General features: G+C 40.5%; 1 protein-coding gene across 1 annotated transcript in view; it reads right to left on the bottom strand.

Moving 5' to 3' along the window:
- Nucleotides 1-16625: 16625 nt before the first annotated feature.
- The window catches only part of LOC136874523 (locomotion-related protein Hikaru genki), a 367869-nt gene continuing 359823 nt past the window's right edge, over nucleotides 16626-24671 (bottom strand). The window contains exon 9 of the mRNA XM_068227826.1: nucleotides 16626-17156. Within this exon, the coding sequence (XP_068083927.1) occupies nucleotides 16957-17156 (200 nt within the window). The 3' untranslated portion in view covers nucleotides 16626-16956. The remainder of the gene's footprint in view (nucleotides 17157-24671) is intronic.

Genomic DNA, 24671 nt, shown 5'->3' with positions numbered 1-24671 from the left:
TTCGTGAGGAGAATGGAAAAACCACTCTCAGGACAGACAACGCGCAAAAATAGGCACCCCTATTTATAAGGCGTATTCGACCAGAGAACATCCACGGGAGCAAGCCAAGAGAATTAAGAGAATTAAAGGATTGCATGAAAGAGGAATTAAAGAAGGTAAAAGAGAGAGTGGTGCAGAGCAACAAGGAAATAGAAAGGTTGAAGAAAATAGAAGCAGAGGTAAAGGAACTGAGGTAGCAAGAGAGAAAGGAGGAAACCCGTAAGAAAAACATCTCTATAAAAGCCTTACCGGAGGATGCTAAAGAATATATAGTAGCTAAAGTACAAAATCCAATAAATGGAAGTCTGAAGATCAGCAGTAGGGAAGCCGATATATACGTGGTTCAGCGACTGGGAAAGAGAACTGGAAAGCTTCCAGTGAGAGTGAAGCTTGTTCCAGACATAATGGCGGAGAACATCTTTGACAGTACGCATCATTTGAAAGGTGGAAGAATATGGCTAAAACAGGAAAAGTCTTTAGGAACCCAAAAAAAAAAAAAAAAAAGCTCCGATTCCATATAAGCCGTATTCACGTCAAAAATTCTTCTGAACCTACCTACTAAAAGCTTTAATTCCGTACCCTGGTGGGGTACGAAGGGTTCCCTAGAGGCCAGAAGATGTATTGCAGTGTTTTGAGGGGTGGAGAAGGGTGAAAGGGGAGCGGCCGTGACCTATTAAAAGAACTGAGGAGCGAAGGCCAAAACGATGACCACTCTGTCATGGAGCCAGAAATCAGAAGAATGTGTAGCAATTAAACGGAATAATTTAAAAATGGTGTAAAAACCTACCATCGGCCTTAAAGGTGCTTTACAGTGATATGTCATTTTTACACCAGGCCAATACTGGGCTATACATTAAGTAGGGCCTGATTGCTTCGTTTCTAAACCGTGCCCTTTCTTATCCCACCGTGGCCGAAAACCTACCTGAATAATTGCGAAGTGAGACCACTTGAAGGAAAGGAAAAGAAAACCAAGGAAATTAATCAGTTGGAATATCTTGAACATGTGTCCTTATGTATGGACAGTGGCAAGGGTTAAAATAATATCGCTAATTGAATGCTAAAGCCATAATCCCCACTGCCAATTTAAAATACGGTAAACTGAAGAGAAGGAATGCAATGATTCGTATTACTTCCATGAATAGGAGCAAGCCTGTACTAAATTTCCTCCAATAAAACCAGCCAAGCGACAAGACAAATGTAAAGTTGTTCTCGTAATTCAATCTTTGTGATGGAGGAACACTCCCGAATTCAGTCTACCTTATCTCTCAGTTACACAGCGTCTTATTAGGATTCCTCACTGTGTGACGTCACACGGACACCTGCTGCGGGTCAGATGGCGTCGGCGATATTGCATTCGATGCTTCCCTTGTAGGAAGCTGCTAGCAATAGAATCCAAAGAGACATGGGATAGAATATCGATTCTGAAGAAATTAAATGAACAAAATAGAAGGTTTACGTGAATTTATAGCATTGGAAAAGTAACTGAAGTGGCTCATATACGCCAACAAACTACTATTTAAATAGAGGTACAAAACAGTTTTTATTAATACGGACAAGGAAATTGTACAATAAGTCTCATCTTCTATTTCAGTCTATGGCTGCATCTAAATTTATTCTCTAACGTTGGAATTTATTTTTGGATTCTAGTGAATGGTATGTCAGAATTGATTCCCAGAATTTGAGGAAGAATGTGTCCGAATTGATTCTGTGGTCCGGAGCCACTACCTTTTCCTTTACCGAGCAAGTGGCCGTGCGGTTAGGTTCGCGCGGCTGTGGGCTTGCATTCGGGAGATAGCGGGTTCAAACTCCACTGTCGGCAGCCCTGAAGATGGTTTTCTGTGGTTTCCCATTTTCATACCAGGCAAGTGCTGGGGCTGTACCTTAATTAAGGCCACGGCCGCTTCCTTCCCACTCATAGCCCTTTTCTAGCTAATCGTCACCATGAGACCTATCTGTGTCGATGCGACTTAAAGCAAATTGTAACAAAAATTAAAAAAAACACCACCAACCACAAAAACCACAACATTGTCCTTCACATATTGTAAAGGCTTGGCGCTGTATACTTGTAGTATGGTTAAAATGTGTGGTTTTCTCGATCTTATCACTATTAAAATGCAAACCTGCAACAGTCAGACAAAACAAACATTCCACTATTCAGGTTTCAGAAATATGTAGCAAATTTTCATGAAAACTCATAGTGTGATTTTTCAGTTTTCCATTTGTTATTTTATGAAGTTTTCTTTAACTAGTATATTATTCGGTGTTTTATCTTGTCACTTTGTTGTTTTCACTCTGTACCTCCTCAAAAGTGAATATGTTTGGATGGGAGAAGTAAACCTGCGCTTTAAATTTCAAGTGGATGGCTTCTCAGAGATTAGTAGTTCGTTCACAGCTACTAGAGAACTCTGCTCACATGTCGTGGAAAGCTATTGTCGTCTTTAACGTAGTGCTCGAATAAAATAATCAAATAACTCATACAGCTGTTGATGTGAAGTTTTGCGAGCCATGACGTCTTCAACATGACAGTCTTCTGCTTGATCAGATCACAGCAGAGAAAGACCGAACAAACTTCCCAACAGCCTTCCAATTTCAGAATCTTATGACTAAATTCATTTAATAACCCTAAACACTGAATATCCTCGTCCAAGACTTCCAGATGAAATCTACCGCCCTTTACAGTTATTTATAAAAAATTTAAGCATCTACCTGGAGAATTGGTTTCTCAAATTCAACATATATAGCACAAGGACGCGTATAAACTTCCTAATATCTCTGGTGTGCTTTACTTAGAAGGAAACAATATAATGATAATGGGACATAGAGTTTCTCCTTCACACCGTGAATTATAGTCCGGCTCCATGGCTAAATGGTTAGCGTGCTGGCTTTTGGTCACAGGGGCGCCAGGTTCGATTCCCGGCAGTGTCGGGAATTTTAATCTTAATTGGTTAATTATTAATTTATGATGCAGATGGCCGAGCCGCAGGTGCAACCATATCGGATGGGTATCTGTTGAGAGACCAGACTAACAAATGGTTCATTGAAAGGGGGGTAGCAGCCTTTCGGTAGTTGCAAGGGAGGCAGTCTAGATGATTGACTGATACGGTCTTGTAATAATACTCAACATGGCTTAGCTGTGTTGATACTGCTACACGGCTGAAAGCAACGGGAAACTACAGCCGTAACTACCTCCCGAGGACATGCAGCTCTCTCTGTATGAATGATATACTGATGATGGCTTCCTCCCGGGTAAAATATTCCGGAGGTAAACTAGTCCCCCATTCGGATCTCCGGGTGGGGACTACACGAGAGGGGGCGATCATCAGGAAGATGGATACTGACATTCTGCGAGTCGGAGCGTGGAATGTTAGAAGTTTGAATCGTTGTGGTAGGTTAGAGAATCTGAAAAGGGAGATGGAGAGGCTAAAGTTAGATGTAGTTGGTGTTAGAGAAGTACGTTGGCAGGAAGAACAGGATTTTTGGTCAGGCGACTACCGAATTATCAACAGGAAATCAAACAGGGGAAATGCAGAAGTTGGTTTAATAATGAATAAGAAAATAGGGCCGCGGATAAGCTACTACGTCCAGCATAGTGAAAGAATTATTGTCGTCAAGATAGACACTAAACCAATGCCCACCACAACAGTGCAGGTCTATATGCCTACTAGTTCAGCGGATGATGAAGAAATTGAAAGAATATATGAGGAGATAGAAGATTTAATACAATATGTAAAAGGTGACAAGAATCTAATTGTGATGGGAGACTGGAATGCAGTCGTAGGCCAAGGAGGAGAAGGTAGTACAGTAGGAGAATTTGGATTGGGACAAAGGAACGAAAGAGGAAGTCGGCTGGTTGAATTCTGCACTGATCATAATTTAGTCCTTGCCAATACTTGGTTCAAACACCACAAACGACGGCTGTATACGTGGACGAGACCTGGAGACACTGGAAGGTATCAAATAGACTTCATTACGATTAGGCAGAGATTCAGAAACCAGGTGTTGGATTGCAAAACTTTCCCAGGAGCAGACGTGGACTCTGACCACAACTTGTTGGTCATGACATTCCATCTGAAGTTAAAGAACTTGAAGAAAGGAAAGAATGCAAAAAGATGGGATCTAGACAAGTTGAAAGAAAAGAGTGTGAGGGATTGTTTCAAGGAACATGTTGCACAAGGACTAAATGAAAAGGCTGAAGGAAACACAATAGAGGAAGAGTGGAGAGTCATGAAAAATGAAGTCAGTAGGGCTGCTGAAGAAATGTTAGGAAGGAAGAAAAGATCAACTAAGAATCAGTGGATAACTCAGGAGATACTAGACCTGATTGATGAATGACGAAAATACAAGAATGCTAGAAATGAAGAAGGCAGAAAAGAATACAGGCGATTAAAGAATGAAGTGGATAGAAAGTGCAAGATAGCTAAGGAAGAATGGCTGAAGGAGAAGTGCAAGGATGTCGAAGGCTGTATGGTCCTGGGAAAGGTAGATGCTGCATACAGGAAAATCAAGGAAACCTTTGGAGAAAGGAAATCTAGGTGCATGAATATTAAGAGCTCAGATGGAAAGCCACTTCTAGGGAAAGAAGACAAAGCAGAAAGATAGCAGGAGCATATCCAACAGTTGTATCAAGGTAACGATGCAGATAATTTGGTTCTGGAACATGAAGAGGTTGTTGATGCTGATGAAATGGGAGACCCAATTTTGAGGTCAGAGTTTGACAGAGCTGTGAGTGACCTAAATAGGAACAAGGCACCTGGAATTGATGATATTCCCTCTGAATTACTGACTGCCTTAGGAGAAACCAGCCTGGTAAGGTTATTTCATTTAGTGTGCAGGATGTATGAGACAGGAGAAGTCCCATCCTATTTTCGGCAGAATGTTGTTATACCTATTCCCAAGAAAGCCGGTGCTGACAGGTGTGAAAACTACCGCACCATTAGTTTAGTATCTCATGCCTGCAAAATTTTAACACGTATTTTTTACAGAAGAATGGAAAAACAAGTTGAAGCTGAGTTGGGAGAAGATCAATTTGGCTTCAGAAGAAATGTAGGAACACGTGAAGCAATCCTGACTTTACGTCTGATCTTAGAGGATCGAATCAAGAAGGACAAGCTCACGTACATGGCATTCGTAGATCTAGAAAAGGCATTCGATAATGTTGATTGGAACAAGCTATTTATGATTCTGAAGATGATAGGGATCAGATACCGAGAACGAAGAATTACCTACAACCTGTATAAAAATCAGTCTGCAGTGATAAAAATCGAGGGCTTTGAAAAAGAAGCAGCAATCCAGAAAGGAGTGAGGCAAGGCTGCAGTTTGTTTCCTCTCCTTTTCAATGTTTACATAGAACAGGCAGTAAAGGAAATCAAAGAGAAATTTGGAAAAGGAATCACAGTCCAAGGGGAGGAAATCAAAACCTTGAGATTTGCCGATGATATTGTTATTTTATCTGAGACTGCAGAAGATCTCGAGAAGTTGCTGAATGGTATGGATGAAGTCTTGGGTAAGGACTACAAGATGAAAATAAATAAGTCCAAAACAAAAGTAATGGAGTGCAGTCGAACGAAGGCAGGTGACGTAGGAAATATTAGATTAGGAAACGAAGTCTTAAAGGAAGTAGATGAATATTGTTACTTGGGTAGTAAAATAACTAACGATGGCAGAAGTAAGGAGGACATAAAATGCAGACTAGCACAAGCAAGGAAGAGCTTTCTTAAGAAAATAAATTTGTTCACTTCAAACATTGATATCGGAATTAGAAAGATGTTTTTGAAGACTTTCGTGTGGAGCATGGCATTGTATGGAAGTGAAACATGGACGATAACTAGCTCAGAAAGAAAGAGAATAGAAGCTTTTGAATTGTGGTGTTACAGAAGAATGCTGAAGGTGAGATGGATAGATCGAATCACGAATCACGAATCACGATACTGAATCGAATTGGTGAGAGGAGATCAATTTGGCTAAATTTGACGAGAAGAAGAGATAGAATGATAGGACATATCTTAAGACACCCAGGACTTGTTCAGTTGGTTTTTGAAGGAAGTGTAGGTGGTAAGAACGGTAGGGGTAGACCAAGGTATGAATATGACAAACAGATCAGAGCAGATGTAGGATGCAATAGTTACGTAGAAATGAAAAGGTTAGCACATGATAGGGTGGCATGGACAGCTGCATCAAACCAGTCTATGGACTGATGACTCAAACAACAACATTGGTTAATTTCGCTGGCACGGGGGCTGGGTGTCTGTGTCGTATTCATCATCATTTCATCCTCATCACGATGCGCAGGTCGCCTACGGGTGTCAAATCGAAAGACCTGCATCTGGCGAGCCGAACTTGTCCTCGGACACTCCCAGCACTAAAAGCCATACGCCATTTCATTTTAACGTGGATTATAGAGATTGCTAGAACAAGTCTCAAACGATTTGTCAATAGACAAAGATTTCGTTTCATTAATAATATCGAAATTGCTGTGGCAAGAGAATCACAGTATTTTTCTCCGTCATTTCTTCTTTCCTTTCTTAATCTGTTTAACATCTCTCTGTGAGGGATCCCACCTCTACCGCCTCAAGGGTAGTGTCCCGAAGCGTGATACTTTGGGTCGGGGATACAATTGGGGAGGAGGAACAGTACCATGCCTAGGCGTCCTTCCCTGCTGTGCTGAACATGGCCTTGTGGGGGATGGGAAGATTGTAAGGAATAGACAAGGAAGAGGTATAAATAAATAAAGTCACTGTTGCCTCAAAGAAACTTGCTGGCATCATAGTGTCTAAAATCTATGAATGTGGTGTGCTAAAAGGCCTCCACCTCCTTAGACCCCCCTCTACGTGGACATCATCCTATCATCAAATTGGCTCAAGTCCAGGAGTAGTTTTCTGCACTCTTCAACACTTCTAGTTTCATATCCAAAGAAAGCTAGGGTTGAACTCTGGGACTGGAAATTCCCAGACTACCTGGGATGTGCGAAACTTGAAGAGATACTGCTCCGTGGCTGTAAGAAATTCTGGACTACACGAAAGTCATTACACAGGCATTGATAGGTCTCTTAAGTTCAGTCAACTTTGAGAAATCCCAAAATAAAGTCACTCAAATAATGGCCACCCCAGTAGTTGCAGGCGAAGGTTTGCGCTACCCCGCAATACATTCTGTACTTAGCGGGTTGCATACAGTTAAGGAGCAATATCTTTACGTGAAGATGTCGGCAAAGCTAAACAACAGGCGACTATTGGCAAAACTGCAATTTCAACCAAACCTCTTACACATACGGCTTAATACTATCTGGAGAGAAATACTGTGTGGTAAGTCACTCCCTAGGGGTGGGGATAGGGAGGGAGTGACATGTAAATATAATCGACAATGACCGATATTAGTGTTGAATCCATAGTAATCGGGGTAGATGGGATGAATAGATACACTCCAGATACCATTTAAGTTCAAATCCAGGCACCATCGGAACAAGGAGTGAAAGGGGTGAAAAAGAAAATGTCCAAAATGTTCGAGATTATGCGTGCATGTGATGTTGCAGCATAGCTCTCAACCAAACTTGGTATACATATGACTTACTCACTGGAGAAAAGTACTATGGAGATGAGACACCCCAAGCACCCCTACGGCTGGGGGTCGGGAGGGAGTGACATGTAAAAGTAATCGTAAACGATCAATATTAATGTAGAATCCAAACCTTTTGGGGTCGCTGAGATGAATTGTGACATTCTGGACGCAGTTTCAGTTCAGCCTCCATCGACATGGGGGTCAGAAGAGATGAAAATGTCCAAAATGACCGAGATTACTGTTGAATCCGCAGATTTTGGATTCGCTAGGCTTATTGGTAACAATTTCAATGAGAGGTGGAATCGTGTACGTCATAGCTAAAGAGCGACATGAAAAATGCATACAATTATCAGTTTTTTATTATTTATTTGAAATGATAATTACTTCCCAGACAATCTGAGCTGCTACAAGAAAAAAGTTCCACGCGAATCAAAATAATCTATAGCTAGAACTTTTAAACACACAACAATAAACTATACAAGAGTTCTTAAAATATCAATCAACGTCGCAATACAGAAATCTACAAAAATTCATTTTACACATAATCAACAGGTAATACACATCCAAGATGTAAACATTAAGAAAAGTACCCGGGCAGCGCATGGAGCAATTTCATATCAAGACACGTTTTCTGGCCTATTTTTAACGAAAGCTGTGGAGCAGAACGGTTCCTTGAGTTAATGTTTATTTCTCTTTCAAGTCAGGGATGTCCACAAAATTAGCTCTCACTACACTTTCAGAGCCACCGCGATGTATAAAGCCCCCTTATCGACAAGGCTGGGCTGTGTGGCTGAGGATTACTGGACAAATGTCCGGCTCCATGGCTAAATGGTTAGCGTGCTTGCCTTTGGTCACAAGGGACCCGAGTTCGATCGCCGGCAGGGTCGGGAAGTTTAACCTTAATTGGTTAAATTCGCTGGCACGGGGGCTGGGTGTATGTGCCATCTGCATCATCATTTCATCCTCATCACGACGCGAAGGTCGCCTACGGGAGTCAAATCAAAAGACCTGCATCTGGCGAGCCAAACTTGTCCTCGGACACTCTCGGCACTAAAAGCTATACGCCATTTCATTTCATTTACTGGACAGATGTGGTGCTCGTGTATAAAACAATTCAAAAGCTGCTGTCATTTGCTGGCCTGGGTGGAGAGGGAATATTTGTTGAGGACGTCAGGAGGAGGAGGTGTGACCAACCAACAACTGCAGAACATCAGACTCACCTCGTATATATTTGGATTTTATCGGCTATGAGCTTTCAGATAGTAGGTTGGAACTCCGCTGTCGGCAGCCGTGAATATGATGTTCTGTGGTTTCCTATTTTCACACCAGGAAAATGCTGGGTCTGTACCTTAATTAAGGCCACGGCCACTTCCTTCCCACTCCTAAACCTTTCGTATCCCATTGCCTCCGTAAAACCTATCTGTCGGTGCGACGTAAAGCAAATTGAAAAAAAAATTAGGGTCTCACATCTCAGTTTCTTAATTCTATAGTTGTTGCTGTGGGCAAAGATCTTGTACACGCATGCACAGAAATGGTATCCCGACAAAAACAATCAACACTGCCCAACTCCAGTGCTGAAAAGGAGGGGACGGGAGGGAGTGATGGGGTGCTGATGAAGGTCTTTGAAGGCCACTTCAGTATTGAAAAGGCCTACAGCGTGTGTATTGCTATACATCCGCCACTGTGCCACTTTTAATCACAACTAAGTATTTTAACAGACTGTCTACCTGCAGCAATGCGTTAAAGAGGAATTGAGGTGACGCCATGCTTTGTTTTCATCGGGGCATCATTTCTGTGCATACGTGTATGTCAATGTTTTCCTTTTCAAGCGCAGTAGACTATTCCTACACTACCGCTCATTAATTTCAATACACCCAATAATTGACATCTCGTTCTCTGTAGATAAGGTCTAATACCGTGGGTACGGTTGAGGGAGCAAAGGAATAGTACAACAGTTGTACACATGACATGATTTTTGTTTGTGGTCATCGAGATACAATAGTACCCAACAACCAATGTTGTGTACCTCTCAGATATGTTTGTTTACCTATTTGCCGACGGACGCCGCATTTGGTGCATCTGTGTTGTTCCCTGTAGTGATGTGATATCTGCAGCGAACGGCAAACATTGCTACGATACATAACATGTGGTTCCTGCATGTCAGTTCCTTCGTGACATTTGAAGTGTGTACACCGCTAGTATGGCTCCACGAGTGGATATATCCATAGAAAAACGTGCTGCAATTGTAGCAATTAGCCAAGCAGGTTTATCTATTCGCCAAATTGCGAAACAGTGTAGTGCGTCTATAGGAGAGTGCAATACACCCTACACACCCTTCACCGCCAGAAGACAACAGGTAGCAATAAGGACATACCTCGACCAGGACGACCTCGTAAAACAACTAAAAGTGATGATAAATATATAATAATTACCAGTAAGAGAAATAGATTCCAAACAGCGCCCCTAATTCGTGTAGAATTGGTAGAATTAAATACGACAAAAATATATGTTGCAACAGTAAAAAGGAGAGTGATTGAAGCCGGCTTGAAAGGATGTGTCATAGCAAGAAAACCACTTCTAAGGCCCATAAATAAACAGAAGAGACTTGAATGGACTAGAAAACATCGTAATTGGACATTGGAAAAGTGGACGAAGGTGTTATTCACCGATTAATCGAAGTTCGAGATTTTTGGAACCAGAAGGAGAATATTTGTTCGCCGATTTGTAGGGGAAAGGGTATCTCAACAGTGTGTTCTACCTATAGTTAAACACGGCGGAGGTTCTATTATGGTTTGGGGATGTTTTGCCGGAGATAGAGTTGGCGACATTATGAAAATAGAAGGATGTATGGATCAGAAACAGTACCACCGCATACTTCAGTATCATGCAGTACCAAGTGGATTGCGCTTAATAGGGAAAGGGTTCACCTGACAACAGGATAATGACCCAAAACATCGGTCAGAATACTGTACGAACTACATTGCATCAAAGGAAAAACAGAAAGTACTGACAGATATGGTATGGCCGTCCCAAAGGCCCGATTGCAATCCCATTGAAATGGTCTGGAATGAAGTGGACAGACGTATCAGGGAAGCTAATTTATTCAGCAAGGAACATCTCTGGAATATTGTTAAGGATGTGTGGAATCATATAGATTCACGATACCTACAAAAACTGATTGACCGCATGCCTCGAGTTTGTGAGACAATCATTAAATCCAAAGGAGGAGACTTTGATAAAAGTAAAATATAATGTTTGTGATTGTATTATATATGTGTAAGTTAATATATAATTATCTTTTTGAGAAATAACGTTTGATTTGTGTTTTAAATCTGAAATACCAGGGTGTATTGAAATTAATGAGCGGTAGTGTATAGCACTTGAAACCACACGTCCTTTCCTCTATCTCACCTCACTTCCACCTCCGTCGGGATTTCTTAGGCCAGTATATAACAGTATATATTAATGTTAAATTTAAACATGTAAAGGAGTTTTACAAATTTCTTTGCCTGCAGAACTGCAGCGAAAATTACCTCTAATCAAGCAACGTCGTAACGAAAAACAATACAGAGTTTCAGTTTTATGCATATCTACCACGTAGGCGGTCGGCAATGAGGCGATATGAAGTTATATTGCACGTTTTTGCGGCTGGATGTCCTTTCTGACGCCAACCTCCTTTGAGGAGCTAATGAATATGTAATGATGGTGAATCAAATTGGGTAGGGAGTTCGAAGGAACCGGCTGCGGCCTATGAATAGGAACTGTCCCGGAATTGTCTGGAAATGAAAATGGGAAACCACAGGAAATCATTCTCAGGACAGCCGACGGCGGGTTTCGAACCCATTCGCCTACGGAATAGAGGATTTAGCTCCGTACCTGTAGCGCATTAACACGCGCCGCCACTCCGCTCAGTACAGAGTTGTAGTTAACGGAACAGAAACAAAAAGCAGCAGTGGGACGAGTGTGTGAGTGGAGGAACAGTGGAAAAATGGCGTATGGCTTTTAGTGCCGGGAGTGTCCAAGGACAAGTTCGGGTCGCCACGTTCAGGTCTTTTAAATTGACTCCTATAGGCGACCTGCACGTTGTGATGAGGATGAAATGATGATGAAGACGACACGTACACTCAGTCCCAGTGCCAGCGAAATTAACCAATTAAGGTTAAAATTTACGACCCTGCCGGGAATCGAACCCGGGACCCCTGTGACCAAAGGCCAGCACGCTAAGCATTTAGCCGGACGGAGGAACAGTGAACAGATACGAGAGAGACAGTGGTGACAACGTGAGCTCGTAGTGGCGGGCAAGATACTCTATACACACTCTCGCTTCCACAGTCACGTCTTGTGCTTCTCTGCTCTGTATGATGTGCACGTACAGTTGATGTGGTCCTGTAGTCTCGGTGCACCCCAAGAGCACTCAGCTGACACCGAGAGACGCATGTGAGCCCACCTGGGCTCTGCGATAAGGGAGAAGTCAAATATCATTGCCGCTACAAGGCTCAGAAGCTGTCCTTCCAGTAAGAAGTTTAATGTATTCAGTGCTGGACTTCGTGACCACATTAAAAGTTTAATGTGAGAAAAATTACCTTCTGTATGATTAGTAGGTGTCGTAAATTAACATTGTGTGGAATTGTTTCAAACTGACTACCTTCTAACAATACGTCGTATATAAGTTCAGTGAAGAAGAAATATCTTCGTTCGAAGTTCGTTGAAAATGTGACGCGAATTCAGCAATTGATTAAATTACTTTCATAGTGGCGTAAAGCACATATGCACGATTTTTAGTTATCTTTATGGTTTTAGATGTTACCTATCATGTGCGGATGCAATCAAGGACTTTGAAATAGTCTTTTGTTAAGGATATGTTCCCATAAGGCGTGATTTATCTTAAGTAGTTTGAGAGCCCTATTTATGATTTATTTATTTATTAATCTTTTCGCCATCTTCGTGGACGAATTAACAAAAAAGGATCTAGCTGCATTGAGCATGCTGTTTGCAGATGATGTAGTGCTTGTGGGTGAAAGCCAAGGAGCACTGAAGCAGAGGCTGAACATTCGGCAGGATGTGTTGCAAAGAAATGCATTTAAGACAAGCAGGACTAAAACGAAGTGTCTCCACTGTAATTTCTCCATGAGTGATCTTTTTGGTCAGGATGGTTTCAAAATTGGGGATGAGGAGAGCAAGAAACAATACCTTCAAGTATCTTGGATCAGTGATGCAGGATGAAGCAAACATCGACAGAGATATACCAGTCGAGTCAACAGTGGCGGGCAGTTATCGGAGTTCTATGTGATCTGAAGGGCAAGATTTCAAAAATGGTTGTCCGTCCAGCCATTCTGTATGGTTCAGAGTGCTGGGCTACAAAGAAGAAAGATGAGCAGAAACTTCATGTGGTTGAGATGAAAATGCTCCGGTGGGCCCGTAGAGTAACCAGGCTAGATAAAAATCCTGAATCATTCGCCAGTCTCTGAGAAACTGAGGGAAAACCGACTGAGGTGTTTCGGTCAGCTTCAGCGAAGATTACAGGAAGTGGCGTGCAGAATTGTGAGGCAGGCATTAGAAAGCCATCCAATTCTCGGCAGACCTACTGTATATTAATATGGAAAACCTGCATCAGGAAGGATATGAATGGTACCAATGCTGATGAAAATAGAGTACAAGAGCGAAGTTACCAGAAAAGCCGACGCCATCTGAGTGGGATAAGGCAAAGAAGAAACATTTAATTAATTCATTCATTAATGAACCCTAGTGTTCTGTCCGACTACACAGTCACCTGCATTTGAAATATAATAACTTATTTTCCTTTTAATTATTAAACTTAGAGCTAGTTTTTAATAACTACAGTATACAGAAATCTTAATATAAAGATGACAAAATAGATGAAAAATACACTGTCCAGTGAACAAACATACTTTTCAGACAATGTTAAATATTACAACATGGCAAGAAGAGAGGTGGATTATTTAATCTGAGTCTTCTTCACCACTGTCAGTCTACTGTTGTCTGGGGTGTATGTGTTGTGTATGTGTATGTGTTGTCTTCATCATAATTTCATCCTCATCATCACCACGACGCGCAGGTCGCCTAAGAGCGTCAAATAGAAAGACCTGCACCTGGCGAGCCGAACCCGTCCTGGGATATCCCGGCACTAAAAGCCATACAATATTTCATTTCATTTCAGTCTACTGTGGGGCAGCAGCATCGAAAACACTGTACAGTCTCTGTAGTTAATAGTGTAAGGTTCTTCAGACTGGACGTAGCGTAGCATTCGGCATTATCCATATTACTTGAGGTTTTTTAGCAGCAGCGCAACTAAGCAACACTTCAATGGTTTTATAAGCTGCCGTGACATGTTTTATGAAATATTTCAAGGAAAATGTGTTGGCTCAGTGCGCTCATAAGAACTGGCGGCAAAGTATCCCACTGTAAGCTACAGTATATGTAGCAACAACTTTGCGCACCGAAGTGAAACATAAACCATACATAAATATGCACATTGTTCTTTATCCTTTCCAGAATGGGTGTTCTACATTAACCACTGCTACGTAATAAGTTCACCGAGCGAGTGAGCCATGCGCTTAGGGGCGCGCAGCCGTGACCTTGCATCCGGGAGATAGTGGGTTTGAACCCCACTGTCGGCAGTCCTGAAGATAGTTTTCCGTGGTTTCCCATTTTATATCAGGCAAATCCTGTGGCTGTGCTTTAATTGAGGCTACGGTCGCTTCCTTTCCACTCCTAAACCTCTCCTCTTCCATCATCGCTATAAGATCTATCTGTGTCAGTGCGACGTAAAGCAAGTTGTAATAATAATTTCATAGGACCCGTTTTATTTTTCGGTACTTCTTAGAGCCGGAAATGGGCTTTATGGGCACTCGGTCTTTACAGGCTAGGTTATGATATTATATTTTAAAAATAGGCAGTAATAAATATTAAGATGATATTAATATATTTTAAATATTAATGCAAGCAAAACAAAAAAAACTTGACAATATGTAAATCCAAGAAAGCACCTATAACACACACCAAAATTGGCCCTGATAAAATTGAAAAAGTGACACAGTTCCGCTGCCTTTGAACCCTAATCACGAGTGATAATCCGAGCATATCAGAACTCACGAAAAGCATAGCAATGGCAAAGAGAGCCTTCCAAGATAAAGAGCACCGGCTGGCCAACAAACATATAGATATTCAAACTCGGAAGGCATTTGCAAAAACCTTTGTATGGAGCGTGCTTCTGTACGGTTGCGAAAGCTGGGTATTAGGAGAGAAGGAAATGTGGATCTCTAGGAGAATGCAGAGGATAATTTGGACTGAAATGAAGAGCAGTACCGAAGTCCTTAGAGAGATAGGAAAAAAACGCAGTCTCGTAACTGGAATAGGAAAACGGAAAATAAAATGTATTGGTCATATTCTGCGGTATAAGGATTTCCTCTGTAACATCACTGAAGGAATAATTTCCGGGAAAAGAGGAAGAGGACGACCCAGACTCTCTTATTTCAAGAACCTACTTCTGAGGATTAACTGGAAGACCTACGCGAAATTGAAAAGACTGGCTCAAAATAGACTTCTATGTCTGTGGCGATAAGGCTTAGACTTTAGAATACGATGTTAAGGATAGAATGAACGTAAGTTTGTTCATTTACGTAATAGTTTTAATCTATAGGAATAATTGCGATAAGGGATACGTCGAATATTATTGCCACTACTAGGCTCAGAAGCTGTCCTTTCAGTAAGAAGTTAAATGTACTCAGTACTGAGCTACGTGACCACATTAAATGGTCAACACTATCCCCTCTTTTATACATTATAATTTCATTAAAACTGTAGAAAACAATGCACTATATGTCCTTTAAATTTAACAATAAATCTTTCCATTACATTTTCAATTAGTTTTTCATTAAATAATTTCGATATCTTCTAAATCTATTACAGCATTTTGAAAACTCAACAGATGTTAGTAAAATGAAAATATGATGAAATATTAAAACTAATGAATTTGGCCTTGCACCCTTATTGAACTAGTCTCTTCAATTGCATGGATCTTACTGATGACATAAGGAAACAGGACAAAGGTACAAATACAATACAGTACATAGAAATGGATAAACGAAAATTAAATTTGCTTAATAACACACTCTATATGGGTCATCAAAATGGCATTACACTTTATTTACATAAACTTACTGAACAGCTACAAATCTCTCACTTGCTGTCAATACAATAAAATAAAAGTAATATTTTTGTCACTCGGTGTATAATGTTCACCGTTTGGATTCTCAATTGTTTCTTCACCAGTGACGTGTTATTGAAGCCATATTGTATACACTCCACTGACCGATGATTTACTAGAAATTCCAGACCGTTCCTTAATGTCAACGTACGTCAAACAATACAACTTGTCCTAAGTTTGCTCTCTTGGTAAATACAGATAGACCTATACAACGGTCAACTCTACCTCCTCTTTTCTACATTATTATTTCATTAAGACTCTGGAAAACAATGCATTACATGTTTTTTTTAAATTTACCAACAATAAATCTTTCCATTAGCCACGATTCTTTCTCCACATATTTCACTTCGAAAGTTTTAAGATATTTTCATGTATACTAGCCGAAGAATATGCATAAAAGTTTGAAACATGTTCTAGTTTGACCACTTTTATGAGTGTACATACCATTTAGTTTTAAGTGTCTTGTGTGGACATTGTATTTAACAGGTGGACCAATACAAATACATTCTTCTAAAGAATGTTATTATAAATTGTTAAGTCAATACGGAACCAAGTATGATATGCATCACTTGCAACCAGATACAGGTCTCCACCACATTCCCTGATAGCTGTGACACTACGGTGACCGATTAAATCAGGTACCGCCACCATAGTATTGTGGTCTAGATGTTGGTCTCCGTCACACTTCCTGATAGCTACAACACTTTGGTACCCGCTTGAGCCAGGTAACATCACTGTAGGAATGTGGTCTAGATGTAGATCTCAGTCACACTCTCTGATACCTACGGCACTCTCGTACCCGCTCGGACCTGATACTATCACCGTACCACTGCGGTCCAGATGTAGAAGTTTTTACAGTTCCTGACAGCTACGACACTTTGGTATCTGCTCAGGCGAGGTGCAATCAGCTTACCACTGTGGTCCAGATGTAGATCTGCTTCATAGCTCTGGTGACCGCTCCAACAGTGGTACAGAGGTAGCTACAGTAATCTGGTACCCGCTCGGATTAGATACCATCACCTTACCCCTGTGGTCCAGATGTAGGTATCCTTTGCACTTCCTGATGGGTATGACACTCTGGTACGCGCTTAATCCAGGTACCTTCGCCTTACAATTATGGTCCAGCTGTAGGTCTCTTATCACACTTCCTGATAGCTACGGCACTCCGGAACCCGTTCGGACCATGTACCATCTCCCTGACATTGTGGTCTCTCCTCTAGTCGCACCACGTACCCCACACTGCATGTCACCTGCAGATGATCGCCAGGTTCGTACCAGAACTTCACGGGAGCAATCCATCCATGAGCAGGATCCCCTGGGAATGGGCAACGCGCCTTACCTGCAATTATAAAAACACATTCAGTTGAATGATGATCATAATCAGGGAGAAATTATAAGTTATTCATGGTAGTGCCTAAGCTTAGCTGATCTCGGGGGGGGGGCACTATTTTGTTTTCGTTTTATTTCAATCTTAGGGGCTGGATATAATATATGTGCGTGTATTTTACAAGTAAAAAGTTCCTTTTAAGAAATTAGAATGAATTATTTGGTTATGAAGAAAGTCTGATTATTTATTTGTATATTTCATTATATTTGGGTGTGTTTAATCTATGCGATAAAGGCGTGCTTGATTCGCCCAGAAAGACGTTGGTTCAATTTCCCGTCAGGAAGTAGAAATATTTAGAAAAGAGACTTCCACTTCTGCAGAGGTGCGTAACCCCTGAGTTTCCTCAGTCTACAAGATAAGTGCCCGGTGCGTCTAGGCACATACTTAACCACTCCATCCCATTCAATAGGGAGGTCGTGACTAGACAATGCCTTTATGTTCTACTGCACCCGCATAGCTGTCAGATTACATTCGGGAAATGGTGAGTTAGAATTCCACTATCGGCAGCCCTGAAGAGAAATTTCCATGGCTTTCCATTTTCACACTAGGCAAATGATGGGGATGTATTTTAATAAAGGCCACGGTCGATCCCTTCCGAGTCTTATCCAACTGTCGTCATAACACCTCCCTTTAACGGTGTGACGTAAAACAAATATTTTCAAAATGTACTCCTTCACAAGCCTGTACTGATTTTACCGGGGGTACCCCTTCGCCGTCGCAATGAATTGCGCGCCTTCTAGAAGGCTGTATGAACGTTGGGTCAATATGATATGGTTGTCGAAATGGCCCTGTTTAAATGTAAACATTGATAACCTGTAAAATAAAATGTATTGTTTTATTTCTTTTTATTTGTAGTAGTACCATTTCCTGGCCACCCAGGTCTCCCGACCTCAGCCCCTTTTATTATTCTTTATGGGGTTGGGTGAAGAGTGAAGTCTACAGAAGAAAACTTAATACACGAGACGAACTGCTCGCTCGCATAATGGATGCTTTTGCTGGCGTACGGTAACGTCACGATGATCTTCGATGGGCAACACACCATGTTCTTCAGCGAGAAAACATATATTGAGGTCAATAATGGGACCTTCAAGAAATTGTTGTGAAATAATTGTCCCTGAACCACAAAATGACACAATATGAAACAAGAAAGGTTTTTTATTTTTAATCTTCTTATTACTGCTATAGAAAAGAAAGAGAGGCATTGAAGCAATTAACACAATACACTTATTTTTCCAAGCTATCAATATTTAAAATCAAACAGGGCTGTCTCGATAACCGTCTCATATCGACCCCATCTTCTTTGGAACTTCTTTTGATTACAATGACCAGTACTAACACATCCTAGAATATTACCCCCTTCCTCCCGGGTCACCCAGTATAAGCAAGAAATAGAATTCTTAACGCTGAGTTTGGGCAGTAGCATCTACCAAATTTTAATCATGTGTGCTTCCATATAGATATTTCCGTGGTAGAGAGATGCTCCAGGAGAGGTAGAATTTCACAAGCTTGATTCTTTCTCGATAAAATATATTCAGGTTTCCGACGGCAATGAAATATCTTTATAAGGTCCAGACTAGAGTACGGCTTGATTATATGGAACCCAATGACCACAAGGAACATCAATCTTATCGGTAGTACTGAAAACAAGTTTCATGAATTATAAAGTCATAAGCAATTACCAATATTCATACATTATTCAAGTATACTCAAAGAACATAGTGTAAATAGCTTGCACCGCAGACGAAATTCCAAAGATTTGTGATTTCATGTATGAATTAATTATAAAGTTTATGACGCAAGTATTTGCATTGAATCTCATTCTATACACCAAAGAAACTAAATCGTCCTAGAAATATATTCTTTCTTTTGAAGACTAAGTCTAAAATTTGTAAGAACTCCCCAATTAATAGAGCAATGATACTGTAAAATAATATTAATTCCTACGTAAATATTCATTCACATTTACTTCGTCCTGTAACACCGCACTTCTCAATTTAGTATATACTAGCAAAAGTACCCGTTCTTCGTACGGGTTATCAGAAACTGGCTTTAGTTACTCATACTATCGGTGTGAGCGACTTCATTAGATATTTATATCATTGGTGTATTTAGTTAAGTACGTAGAAATTATTTGTCATGTTTGGAATTGCAGTGTACCTTCTTATTCTTTTCTTCATGAGGCCTTTAAATATTAGTTCGTAATTAGCGTCGACCTCTAATATCTTTTGCTACCATGTTTTTCCTTCATTCCCACCTAGATATACCTGCTCCCTTCACAAAGCTGCAGGTTTAGTGTAAGTATACATCCGCTAGATAGTACCACAATTACAAGTATTATTGAATGTATTTGTTTGATCCGACATCTCGTAACTATTACAAATGATCAAGGAAATACGCGATGCATAAAAGAAACTACTATAATTATTGAGAATTATAATTATCAGGGCTTGTCACTCATGTCGCACATCATATAATAAATCTGAGTATAAATATTGAGAAATTCGTTCAAGTCATGGGCGCACCATCTTGACAATTGTGTACAGTACATAGGTTGTTTTCATGGTTACAATGATCGTAAAATTGGACCAAAATATCGGCACTAATAACATCAGTGATCTTACTACTCCTTGATTTGATATATAGGTAACTATAGGTAACAGACTCCGCAAAATGCTGAAACCTAAGCCAGTACGTAAAAAAGGAGGCCCGTCGGCAACCGCTGATCGCTGTACTACGGAGATCTCCGGGGCTATTATTTTTATACTTCACTCCCTTTCCATCCCCGTCCAAAGGAGTGCTATGAGCGTCTTACACAACAGTTTATTTTTTCCAGATAGTAAGTCATATGTGTATCAATTTTGGTTGGCAGCTATGCCCAAACGAACATGCATAATCTGGCTGCTGTAGAATCCTGGAGCTGACGTTGCTATGATTACGGCTTTTCGTTTCTTTATCCGATTCCTAGGGCAGGGGTAGTGTGGTTCCAATATCTCCGTAACGGATGGTTTTAAGGCCTTAAAACATGGTTTTCGGGCCCGAAGGGTTTACCGAGTTATGTTCTTTGCGTCCAGGGGGTTAAAAGGAGCTTTGTCTCGTCCTTGTACAACAAATTCGATTTCGCTTATATTAGCCTATTATTCTCATATTTTTATATCTGCCCCCGTCGCCCTCCTCCTCGAATTGTTTTGAAAATAAAATACAGCCCATGTTACTCACTGGCAATGCAGCTTTCTACAGGTGAAGTAATTTTTAAAATTGGTTCAGTAGTTTTGAGTCTATCCGTTACAAACAAATATACAAATTTTTCCTCTTTGTAATATTAGTATAGAAGTATAGATTACGTTGCCGTCAGGAAGGGCATCCAGCCGTAAAACAGGGTCAAATTCACCTGTGCGACACAGTTCGCACCCGCAACCCCACAGGTGTGGATGGAGTGATAGAATAAGAAGATACTCATTTTAAAAATTCACCCGCTTTTTATTCTTTTCTCCCCCTTAAGTGGATTTTTCAAAAAGAGTGTGTTCATTTTTAAAGGAGATTCCAAGTACCAATTTTAAAGTCTGTAACATCTTCATTTTTGAGATATATGTATCCTCATATAATTAATTCTCCTTCCTCACTTCTTTTCATCCCCCCTTCCCCTTAAGTGAATTTTCTGAAAACGAATATTTGTGTTCTTTTATTTGTAAAGGGGATTCCAAATATCATTTTTCATGTCTGTAACATGTTAGGTTTTTGTGATTTATTGTAGATAATTTCGCTGATGTAGAATCCTGGAGCTGACGTTGCCATGGTTACGGCAGTTCATTAATTTGTCCGATTTCTAGAGCAGGGGTGGTGTGGTGCCAATATCTCCATAACGGTTGGTTTTAGGGCCTTAAAACATGGTTTTCGGGCCCGTAGGGCTTACTGAGTTTTGTTCTTTGCGTCAAGAGGATTAAATTGAGCTTTGTCTCCTCCTCATACGACAAATTCGATATTTTGCCTATATTAGCCCATAATTTTTTATCTCCCCCCGTTCCCCCCACCTCGAATTGTTTTGAAAATAAAATAGAGCCCATGTTACTCACTGGCAATGTAGCTTTCTATAGGTGAAGTAATTTTTAAAATCGCTTCAGTAGTTTTTGAGCCTATTCGTTACAAACAAACACATTTTTCCTCTTTATAATATTAGTATAGATGAGGAAATTTAAAAAGACAAATAATGTAAAAGTTGTGAATCACAAAATATCCTGTTCTAATAATTCTTTTAACTATTATATTAAATTTGAATTTTTTTTTTTTTTTGCTAGGGGCTTTACGTCGCACCGACACAGATAGGTCTTATGGCGGCGATGGGATAGGAAAGGCCTAGGAGTTGGAAGGAAGCGGCCGTGGCCTTAATTAAGGTACAGCCCCAGCATTTGCCAGGTGTGAAAATGGGAAACCACGGAAAACCATCTTCAGGGCTGCCGATAGTGGGATTCGAACCTACTATCTCCCGGATGCAAGCTCACAGCCGCGCGCCTCTACGCGCACGGCCAACTCGCCCGGTAAATTTGAATTGGTGAGTCTCCGTGGCTCAGGCAGCAGCGTGCCGACCTCTCACCTCTGGGTTCCGTGGTTCAAATCCCAGTCACTCTACGTGAGATTTGTGCTGGACAAAGCGAAGATGGAACAGGTTTTTCTCCGGGTACTCCGGTTTTCCCCGTCATCCTTCATTACAGCGACACTCTCTAGTATCATTTCATGTAATCTGTCAGGCATTATTCATTGCTACAGAGGAGTGCGACAGGCTCCGGTAGCCGGCACGATTCCAGTCCTCACCTCTAGATGGGGGCTTCATTCATTCCATTACTGATCCGGTCGAATGACTGAAAACAGGCTGAGTATTTTTATTTTTCATTAAATATTAATTGGTATTGATTAGTATTGTAATGTAACATTCGTTATATTATACTTCATGCTGTTTTTTAATTTGACTGGAAAATAATTTTAAGAATATATTAGCTAATGTTTTACATCTAAGTAACAACTGCCGTAAACATTGCAATTTCATTGAATAAATAAATAAATAAATAAATAAATAAATAAATAAATAAATAAATAAATAAATAAATAAATAAATAAATAAATAAATAAATAAATAAATAAATAAATAAATAAAATATAGGAATGAGAAGGTAGCAACAATAGCCTTAATTAAAGCACAACCACAGCATTTTTTGCATACAGATGAGAAACCACGGAAAAAGGTTTTAAATTCTTTCTGAATAGTAGGCACATTGTAACGTATAGTAACATTGTTTAACTGAAGTTAACTAGAAGACGTAATATAGCGAGGATATAATTCGTGAACTACTGGGTACGAAGTCCACAAAATGGTGGTTCAATCAGTATCAATAATGGATGCCACTTCCTAATTTACTGGTAGTTAAACTAATTCTGCATCCAAGTAACTCAGTTAAATGAGAACGTGATAAGCACTGTAGGAGAGACATCAAGATAGATACCCAGAACAGAACACTAGGGACTCTGGAGTGAAATTGAAACCTGAATTTTACATCATGACGACTCAAACAATCTAGAAAATAAATGGAATAAATTGAATAACCTGGATGTATGATGTTCCTATATCTGACATCATACATGATTTGTATGACTTTACTCATGACATAATGCACTTGATCTATTTGCAGCGAACCAATGCAACTTCACCTAGCATCAAGGCATGGAACGTGTCAGTTACCTCCAGGGTAATGACAAATTCGTGATCATGAGTGTTACTGGAGTGAAACCGGAGACTAGGAGAAAATTTATCTGTCTTCGCATTGTACAGAACAAATTTTACATGGAGTCATTGGGATTTTAACATGGGTCTCAATGATGAAGTCCGACTTTTAACCATCGGAGTCACGGAAGGGCAGGTTTAAATTATTGTACTCGTATTTATTTATATCAGTATGAGTACCTTAATGTAATTGGCTTTACGTACCACCAACTACGTTTACGATTTTACGAGATGCAGAGTGACGTAATTTGCTCTGCAACAGCTCTCAGATCTATGGCAACGATGCTGATGTATTTGTAAACCTTCAAATACCACCGGACCTAGCCGGGATCGCCCACGAACTTGAGTTCAGAACGCGAGTGCTCTTACCGTTTGAGCTACTCTGCTGGCTGCGAGTACTTTATTAAGAAATAAACTATAAGTCGGCTCAAACGTAAATTGAGGCCAAGTTATGTTAATAACAACTATTTAACGAAGAACAATACTCCGTAGGTAAATGCTATCTACAAAACATGCCCAATTAGTAGTGACGCTGCTGTAAGAATTCAGCAACAGTTTCTTCTTTTTCTCACTTGAGACTGAACTGAAGCGAAGAAAAGTCAAATTTCAAGAATGGGTTAAAATCCAGTCATTGTGACTGTACTGCGGGTAGGCTTGAACATCCTGCAGGAACCATGCATGGCAGCAGGAGCACGATGCAAAACGCTAGGCAAAGTACTGCGGGCTGGTATCTCCAGGCCGTAGTTGTTTTGCCCCTTTCCTCACAGTCGCGCGGGTCAGAATTAAGAAAGATTTCACAGCGAAGGAAACTCTTTTACACAATCTAACCGAACTGTAACATTTTGTGCAAAATTGCTGAACGTATTTCTAAATAATAATAATAATAATAATAATAATAATAATAATAATAATAATAATAATAATAATAATAATAATAATAATAATAATAATAATAATAATAAAATCGCATTGCCTCAGATACCGATTTCAGGCATTTTAATCTGATGACATCTGGCTGCCTGTTCCCAGCCTCCTACCTGGAGACCGCGGGTTCGATTCCCGGTCAGATAAAAGATTTCTACTGGATCTTGGGGCTGGTTCGAGGTCAATCAGCCTACGTGATTACAATTGAGGAGCTATCTGATGGTGAGATCACGACCGCGACTTAGAAAGCCAAGAGCAAAGACCGAGAGGATTCGTCGTGCCAACCACATGATACCTCGTAATCTGCAGGCCTTTGGGCTGATCAGCAGTCGCTTGGTAGGCCACAGTCCTTCGAGGCTATTGCACCATGGCATTTGGTTTGAATTTCTAACGTCATGAATTAACAAACGTAGAATGAAACGGAAATGGCGTATGGCTCTTAGTGCCGGTAGTGTCCGAGGACACGTTCGTAGGCGACCTGCGCGTTGTGATGTGGATGAAATGATGAAGACGACACATACACCCATCCCTGTGCCAGGGAAATTAACCAATGATGGTTGAAATTTCCGTCCCTACCGTGAATCGAACCCTGGACCCCTGTGACCAAAGGCCAGCACGCTAACCATTTAGCCATGGAACCGGACAACAAACGTACAGTTTCTCCTTAACTGCTTCGTAGAATTTCATCAAATTTTTATCGTGTTTCATGAACAGATTTAATGTACTTTGTACATCGAGCGAGTTGCCATGCTGTAAGGGGCGCGCAGCTGTGA

The sequence above is a fragment of the Anabrus simplex genome, chromosome 5, assembly GCF_040414725.1.
Source record: "Anabrus simplex isolate iqAnaSimp1 chromosome 5, ASM4041472v1, whole genome shotgun sequence".
Classification (NCBI taxonomy): domain Eukaryota; kingdom Metazoa; phylum Arthropoda; class Insecta; order Orthoptera; family Tettigoniidae; genus Anabrus; species Anabrus simplex.
The sequence above is the reverse complement of the archived record's forward strand: the minus strand, read 5'-3'. Positions and strand labels throughout refer to the sequence as shown.